Below are 9,066 nucleotides of genomic sequence, written 5' to 3'. Positions count from 1 at the left end.
GTAGAAATAAAAAAGAAAAAACCAAAAAAATGCCTCCTACTGGGCCTCCACGGCCTGAATACGACTAGAAACCCTACATGGGCCAGGATTCAGGCCCGCAGAGGCCCAATAGGCCCACAGGCAGTAGCAAGTTTAGGCCCGAAAGCCTGCAATAGAGAGGAGCTCGAATGGGGAGGCACAACAGGGCTTATAAACCAGTGCCGGCGCCCTTCAGCTAGCGATGTGGGACTAAACTTTTGGGCGCTGGCAGCACAAGGGCATTGGTCCCGGTTGGTGGCACCAACCGGGACTAAAGGGGGGCATTGGTCACGACCAATGCCCCCCTTTAGCCCCGGTTGGTGCCACCAACCGGGACCAAAGGCCGCCGCTTCCCGCCCTTTGGGCTGCTGAAAATTGGCCTTTGGTCCCGGTTGGTGGCACAAACCGGGACCAAAGGGGGGCATTGGTCACGGTTTGTGCCACAAACCGGGACCATTGCTCTGGCTATATATACAACCCTTGCGAAATTTTCGCCAACTGCTCCATTCCCCATCGCCGATGCCGCCAGGCTGCTCGTCCTCCTCGTCGCCGTCGCTGCACCCTACCCCATCGCCGTTGCCGTCGCCGCGCCCCGAGCCCCGCCTCCTCGATCGTCCTCCTCGTCGCCGTCGTCCGCCCTGCCCCGAGCCCCGCCTACTCGATCGTCCCCGTCGCCGCCGTGTGCCGCCCCGAGCCCGCGGCCGTCCCCGTCGCCGTGTGCCACCCTGCCCCGAGCTCGCTGCCGTCCGCCCTGCCCCGAGCCCCGCCTCCTCGATCGTCCCCGTCGCCGTGTGCCGCCCCGAGCCCGCGGCCGTCCCCGTCTCCCCATCGCCCCGCGCACGCCGTCCCCGTCGCCGGCATCCCCGAGCCCGCCGTAGCTCCTTTCCCGTCGCTGGCCTCCTCTCCCCGTCGCCGCCCGCCCCCAGTGAGCTCCCCCCTATCCCATCCCCGTCGCCGACGATGCCACCCATTGCCGCCGCCGCTCTCTGTTCATATATGCAAAAGTTACTTTTTTTAGAAAATCATCTATATATGTTCAGAAAAGTTCTATATGAATGTGGCTATATATATATGTTCAGAAAAGTTCTATATGTATGTGGCTATGTATGTGTATGTGGCTATGTGAATATGCAAAGAAGAGGAGATGAAGAAGATGATATATTTTCTTATTCGTGGGTGTGTCGAGAGGGTCATCGATAACTTTAGTGAATTTTAGGTTATTTTCATTTTAGGTCATTTTAGGCGGGGAAGAAGGGGAAGAAGAGGGAGAAGAAGAGGGGGTCGAGAGGGGGTCTAGGGTCGCCGAGGGGTCGAGGGTCGTCGAACATGAGAGGAGGAAGAGGATAAAAAAAGAAGAGGAATAAGAAAAGAAAAAAGAGGAGAAGAAAGAATAGAGGCCTCTATTCTTTCTTCTCCTCTTTTTTTCTTCTTCTTCCTCTTTTTTTTATCGGGGCCGAGGGTCGAGAGGGGGTCTAGGGTCGCCGAGAGGGGAGAGGAAGACGGGGAGAAATAAATAAGAAGAAGAAAAAAGAAGAAAAAGAAGAGGAGAAGAAGAAAGGAATAGAGGAGAAGAAGAGAAAAATAGAATATATATTATATTTTCTCTTTTCTCCTCTATTCCTTTCTTCTTCTCCTATTTTTTTTCTTCTTCTTTTTCTTCGACACGTGGGGGGGGGGTCGAGAACGTCGGACATTCATGAGAGAGGCGAAGAAGAAGGGGAAGAAGAGGGAGAAGAAGAGGAGAGGAAGAAGAGGAAGTCTTCTCCTCTATTCTTTCTTCTCTTCTTTTTTCTTCTTCTTCTTCCTCTTTATTTTATCGGGAACGAGGGTCGTCGAGAGGGTCGCCCAGCGGTAGAGGAGAAACCCTAAATAGAAAGTATCGTCGGTGTGAGATACATGTACCGTCGGTGTCGGACACTACACCCACATCCCACAAGTGGCGCGGGCTTCGACGCCCACGTCACTTGTGGGACGTGGATGTAGTGTCCGACACCGAAGGCCACATGTATCTCACACCCACGATACTTGCTAGCTATTTAGGGTTTCCTCTACCGAAAAGAAGAGGAGAAATAAATAAGAAGAAGAAAAAAGAAGAAAAAGAAGAGGAGAAGAAGAAAGGAATAGTGGAGAAGAAGAGAAAATAGAATATATTCTATTTTCTCTTTTCTCCACTATTCCTTTCTTCTTCTCCTCTTTTTTTTTCTTCTTCTTCTTCTTCTTCTTCTTCTTCTTCTTCTTCTTCTTCTTCTTCTTCTTCTTATTCTTCTTCTTCTTCTTATTAGCCGGAAGTAGAGAGAGGTTTCCTAGTGTCAAAGTATTGAATAAATCCATGCCTTCATCATTAGCCGGAAGTAACCAGGGCATGTTGGTACGAAGTTCTGCAAAGTTGTTTTGGAATGGAGTCCCGGATAGAATAATCCGCTTTTTGGTACGAATTCAGCAAAGGCCTTCCAAATAGCGATATTCGGAAGGCTCTTGCTGAACTTTGTACCAAAAAGCAAATTATCCTATCTGGGACTCCGTTCCAGAACAACTTTGAAGAGCTTCGTACCATCATGCACATGTTACTTTCGCCTAATGATGAAGACATGGTTTTGTTGAATCCTTTGACACTAGGAAACCTCCCGACCCCTCGGCGATCCTCTCGAACATGAGAGGAAGAAGAGGGTCGTCTAGGGGTCGAGGGTTCTTCTCCTCTATTCTTTCTTCTTCTCTTATTTTTCTTCTTCTTCCTCTTTTTTATCGGGAACGAGGGTCGTCGAGGGACATAGATGTAGTGTCGTCGTTGTCGATATATACCCCCTCCCGATAGCTTACTATGATTAGGTAGCTAGTTCTACATTTGGCACTAATATATCCATCTGTCATGTTTGAATAATAATTGCCATGTTGTAAATATTTGTAGAAACTATGGACACCGCCCTAGACGAAGTAACAAAAGAAGCGTTGTTGAGGGACATAATCGCAGAAGGAAGTGATGCCATCTCGTTGTTTCTCAACGAAACCGATGGTCTGGAAGGAGAGGGTGAACAAGCTGGCTACGGTGACCTAATGCCGGTGCAAGAAGAAGAACATGAGGACGGCTCCGGTGACCCAATGCCGGTGCAAGAAGGAGACCGTGATGACGGCTCCGGTGACCGAACCGAGTCCGGCCAGGTATATATATTAGTTAAGCCTATGCTGACTAGATGATTGATGCATTCATTGTTTTGGTATGTACACATATTAATTAAGTCTTTGTTCTTTTTTCTAGCCCTCCGGATCGAGCACAACTTCGGTAAAGAGACGAGGCCCGAATAAAAAGTTGAGCTCGGATGCAAAGTTTGAGATCATAGCAATCGCGCCCGACGGCCAACCTATTGAACCCCTCCGGACAAAGAGCGCATTTGTTGCTCAGTGCGGGGTTCTGGTTAGGGACAAGATCCCGATAAGCATCCAGCAATGGTTTAAGCCGGCTACAGAAGACCCTGAGGTCTCTTACGTCAATGATATGCAGAAAAATGATCTTTGGACTGAGCTGAAGTCAAATTTCACCCTACCGCCTGAGGATAATCCAGAGAACCCAGTTAAAGAGAAATTAATCAAGTCTTTTGCTCTGAAGAGGATGGCAGAACTATTCAGGAGGTGGAAGAAAGAGCTGAATAAGTTTGTCGAAAATAATGAGACACCAGAATTTAAGGGCAGATATGAGAATATCAGAGATCACTGGCCCATTTGTGGCCCACAAGACATCGGAAAAGAGTAAGAAGATGTCGGCGACAAACAAGCAAAATGCTGCGAAGAAGAAGCTTCACCATCGCACGGGGTCAGGTGGCTACCTCGTAGCCCGGCCTAAGTGGTCCAAGATTGAGAATGATCTGGTTCATAAAGGGATCGAACCAGAGACAATTAACTGGCCAGACCGTTGCCGGACTTGGTTCTTCAGGGCTGGCGGAACACTGGACCCTGTAACAGGGAAGTGCATTTGGACGAACGATCAAATGGACATACCAGTCAGTAAGCTTAAGCAGTATATCGAAGCAGCGCAGGAAGGGACGTTCTTTCCAGACAGAGAGAACGACGAGCTCACAATGGCCCTCGGGAATCCAGAGCACCCTAGACGGACACGAGGCACGCCAGGCTCCATTCCGTGGAAGGTTGGGTTTCCGGACGCAGGCAGTTACAAATCCCATGAGAGGAGGAAAAAAGTGCAGCAGACCCAAATGCAGGCGCTGCAAGCAAGGGTAGACGCGATAGAGGAACGAGAAGCAAATCGCAGCAAACGTACTGCCGAAGCCTCCCCCGAAGCTACCCCGCCATCTCAGCGCAGAAGCAGCGTGGCTTCCACCGAGCTGCTTCAGCCGGAGCATGCCTTGACGGCTCCTACCAGCTATCCCGTGGATGCTATAACAGAGTCTCAAAATTGCCACCTTATGACGCAATGGATGAATTTGAAGGTCAAGGCGGCTGTTGGCTCTGTTTTTCCTACTGAACCCGGCGCAACTTTTTACTGCCGGCCGATTCCAGAAGGATATGCTAGGGTGATGGTGGATGAGATAACGGAGGGATTTGAGGACCTCCAGCTTGACCACCCTACCGGTGAAGGGGAGACTCGGCTGGGGTCTGCTCTGAAGACTCCATGCCTATGGCGGAAGGAGCTTATCAACCTTCCGAACTGGACGCCACCGCCTCCTCCTCCTCCTCCGGCGAGTCAGGGCACTCCGCCTCCACCGCCTCCTCCTCCGGCGAGTGACGATCAGGGCCCTCGGCCGGCTCCTTCTCCGGCACGCGGCGGCACTCCGCCTCCTTCTCCGCCTGCGCCGACGCGCCCGAGCAGCCAGCCTCCTCCTTCTCCGCCTCATCAGCAAGGGCGGAAGAGACCTGCCGCCGCTCCAGCTGCTCCGGCGCGTCGTAGTCCTTCTCCTCCGCCTCTTAAGCAAGTAAAGAAGACAACCGCTACGTCTGCTCGGTCGGCGTCTAGCAGTACAACCAGAGGCGGGAGGACATAAAGATTCGGTCCTTCTCTGAAGACTCCAGAGAAGTTACCATACGAGAGGACCCAGGAGGAGAACGCCGAGATCGTGCGAGAAGAAGTGAAGAAATTCTTTGAAGGGGTGAAAGCAAAGAAACATCCACCTCCGGAGGAGAAGGTAGATCGGGTGAAAGTGAAGTGCACTCTGGCTGCCCTGACAAAACCACCGAAGTCTGATTCGCCGAAAGGAAACTATGACCGCATTATTGGAAAGGAATTTGCCGAAGCGGAGCAGTCGGGAAGTACTGTCAGTGATCAAAGGCTGAAAGAACGACGAGCTGGGAAACAAATTGCCCAGCTCGGTGAACAAGCGAAGCAATCGTGCCCCCCGCTTAAGGTGCCTAGCCACAACGTCGCTAATGATCCGAGGATGGTGCCCGGTTATAGCAATCTTGCAGATTACCTGCCCGACGATGTACATTATGAACCCATGGATGTGCAGATACAAAGATACGAGTACGGGAAGCGTCTCGTCAAAGATGAAAGATCTCTATCAACGATGATGCGAAGATTGCATGATTGGTACTTGAAAATCTGCAGAGACTCTGGGGGGAGGAGTACTTTGTATTTGAAAGTTAAAAAGGAGCATGACCTCGTTGGAATTGATCTGTTGCCTGTTCCATTTGAGGAGTTCTATCAGTTTTTCAATCAATTGGCCCTCGATAAAGCAACTGTGACCTGCTACTGTCTGTAAGTAGTACTACTTCTGTCATTAAGTTTCTCTATATAGCTTAGCTCTTTCATTGCATGTATTTATAATCATCCTCACTATATTATGCAGATTGAAGATCATCGAATTGAAGAAAAGACAAGTCGGTGATATTGGGTTCATTAACACATATCTCATAGATGCAACTCAGGTTAAATTTCATGCCGCAGAAACCGAGGCCAGCATGCTACAATCGTTGATAATAAATCAAAACAAAGATATAATACTCTTTCCTTACAACTTCAAGTAAGTGTTACTGTCTTGTGCGTATTCGGTTTCCCTTATATATTAGTCAAGGTTATAGTAATGTAATTGATGAGTTATGCATGCGTGTGCAGTTTCCACTATATTCTCCTACATATTAAGCTTGAGCAGGGACTAGTAACTGTCTTAGACTCAAGACGAAAAGATCCCAAGGACTATGCAGACATGACTCAAATACTCGAGAAGTAAATTAAATCGATCATTATCCACCATATCAGCAACTTTGTTCACTTCTTGATATATCAAGTAATTGTTTTCTTTGTCCGGCAGGGTTTGGAGAAAATTCACCAGAAAAGCTCCGGGACTGCCGAAGGAGCTGCAATTTAGACACCCGAAAGTAAGTACTAGCTATAGTAGCATTTTAAGCGCATCTACTAGTCATTCAAGCGCTAGTTTCATCAATACCATTTGGCATTCTTGCTTATCAGTTTGATTAACCTCTATTTCTTGTAAAGTGGTTGTGGCAGGAACAAGGGAATGATTTCTATGGATACTATGTTTGCGAGTCCATCCGCCACACGACCTGTGAGCGGTGCTACACTGACGAACAATATGAAGTACGTAAATAACAACATTCACAATTTTATTTTATTACCATCATTTGTGTTGAGTTTCATTCATTCATATATATATGTATTGACCCCCTTCTTTAAATTAGATGTTTCGGAAGCGGGATGAACTCCTAGCACCAGCTCGCATGCGAGGAATTCAAGAGGAATTTGCGGCATTCTTTCTTGACCACGTGATCCCTGAAGACGGAGAATTCTATGTTGACCCTGAGTCCGTATGATTATATTTGTAAGAGATAATTACTGTATATATGTAGCCGGTAGTGTCAGATAGATATACGAGAACTTGTTGTTCGACCAATCTCTCGGAGAAGGAGAGGTGGTCGATATCACTTCTCTCTGTATGCATATATGTTCATCACGATCTTCTGTTTCCTTCGTTTGCTTACTAGCTAGCCAGCATGTCTAGTCCTCTCTATACGTATGTATAGTACGTAGCATCGACCAAGCACGGACATAAGAGAGGACACTTCTCTCTAGTAATTATAGCTAGCTAACACAATATATGAAACACCTAAATTAACCCCCCAAAACCCCCAACCCCCCCCCTTTCAAAAAAAACCCAGCCACAGAAATGCTGACGCGTGGATGCCTATTGGTCCCGGTTGGTGCCACCAACCGGGACCAAAGGGTCTCCTGACTGGGCTCTGCGCACTGCCCACGTGGAGGGCCTTTAGTCCCGATTCTGGATTGAACCGGGACTAAAGGGGGGAGGTATTAGTACCGACACTTTAGTCCCGGTTCAGGAACCGGGACTAAAGGCCCTTACGAACCGGGACTATAGGCCCTTTTTCTACCAGTGCTAGTAGGAGTAGGAAAGGGGAGTCCTACTCCTACTTGGAGAAGGACTCCTCCTCCTGGCGCGCCCTGCAAGGGCCGGCCGGCCTCCCCACTTGCTCCTTTATATACGGGGGTAGTGGGCATCCTAGGACACACAAGTTGATTGTTCCAAGCCGTGTGCGGTGCCCCTCCACCATAATCCACCTCGATCATATCGTAGCGGTGCTTAGGCGAAGCCCTGCGCCGGTAGCAACATCATCACCGTCATCACGCCATCGTGCTAACGGAACTCTCCTGTGAAGCTCTGCTGGATCAGAGTTCGTGGGACGTCATCGAGCTGAACGTGTGCTGAACTCGGAGGTGCCGTACGTTCGATACTTGGATCGGTAGGATCATGAAGACGCACGACTACATCAACCGCGTTCTCATAACGCTTCCGCTTACAGTCTACGAGGGTACATGGACGATACTCTCCTCTCTCGTTGCTATGCATCACCATGATCTTGCGTATGCGTAGGAATTTTTTTGAAATTACTATGTTCCCCAATAGTGGCATCCGAGCAAGGTTTATGCGTAGATGTTATATGCACGAGTAGAACACAAGTGAGTTGCGGGCGGCAGCGGGTAGTAGCCGGCAGGTGCTGGCGGCGCGTACTGGCGGGGGGCGGCCGGAGGAGCAGGGCTGCCGCGGGTGGTACCAGCGGCGAGAGCGGTGTGTTGGACCCGCTACTTCAGCTTCGTCATCCGGCGCTCCTCAAGTTTGAGGTACGCGATGACGCGCTGAAAAGTGGGTTGCTGCAGCAGGGTGAGGTTGGACGCCGCATTGCCGAAGTCCTCATTGAGCCCGACGGTGAGGGTGCTCAGCATTAGGTTGTCAGAGACCTTAGCGCCGATGTCACGAAGCTCATCGGCGAGCATCTTGAGCCTCATGCAGTACTCATCGATGTTGGAGTTGTCCTGGTGATAGCCGAAGAACTCCTGCTGCAGGAAAACAAGGCGCTGGAGTTTGTTGTCGGTGAAGAGCGCGTTGATCTTGGCCCACACGATGTAGGCGTCGTCGTCCTCGGCGACGACCGTGTGGAAGATGTCCTTCGAGACCGTCTGGTAGAACCAACAGATGAGCGTGGCCTCGATGACGGACCACTCCGGGTCGCCACACATGTACGCGCTATCCACGAAATCATCGATATGCTCGGTGAGATAGTACTCGCGGAAGACGAGGCTGAAGTAGGTCTTCCACGCGTAGTATGACATGCTGGAGCTGTTGAGACGGATGAGGACCCGGGCCTCAATATTGAGGTCATGGATGGCGGCGGCGGAGGGCTCGGGACCAGCGAACGGGTTGGACGAGTGGGTGGTGGAGGAGCCGGGGGAGGAGGGCCACGACATGGCGGTGGTGTGCGGGGTAGCGACTAGGGTTAGGGTTGGGAGGAGGAGGTGGCAGTAGCAGCATATGCGACTGCAGTGAGAGACATATGAGGCAGCTGAAGGAAGCAGGCGCGCAGGTGCACGGATTGTAGCGGCTGCGGCGCGAAGCGGCACAGGCCACGGGACGCAGCGGCGTGGCGCGAAGCAGGCGCGCGGGACGCAGCGGTACGGGGCACACATGCGGTAGCAATGTGGGACGCAGGGGTGGAAGCTAGCACACGCAGGCGGCGGCGCGGGTTAGTGGGAGAAGAGGCGCGGAAGTGGCGGGTGCGGCGGCGCGGCAGCGG

General features: G+C 50.8%; 1 protein-coding gene across 1 annotated transcript; it reads right to left on the bottom strand.

Moving 5' to 3' along the window:
* Positions 1-8,077: 8,077 nt before the first annotated feature.
* LOC147992784 (uncharacterized) lies at positions 8,078-8,740 on the bottom strand. The gene has a single exon (XM_087539138.1). The coding sequence runs from the start codon at positions 8,738-8,740 to the stop codon at positions 8,078-8,080; it is 663 nt and encodes a 220-aa protein (XP_087395264.1).
* Between the last annotated feature and the right edge of the window lie 326 nt (positions 8,741-9,066).

This window comes from Triticum urartu, chromosome 1A (genome assembly GCF_056163025.1).
Source record: "Triticum urartu cultivar PI428250 chromosome 1A, HENAU_Tu73, whole genome shotgun sequence".
NCBI classification, from domain to species: Eukaryota; Viridiplantae; Streptophyta; class Magnoliopsida; order Poales; family Poaceae; genus Triticum; species Triticum urartu.
This window is presented reverse-complemented; position numbering and strand designations above follow the sequence as displayed.

What these genes read in the sequence shown, in the direction of transcription:
- LOC147992784 (XM_087539138.1), bottom strand. Translation starts at nt 8,740, where the DNA reads ATGTCGTGGCCCTCCTCCCCCGGCTCCTCCACCACCCACTCGTCCAAC.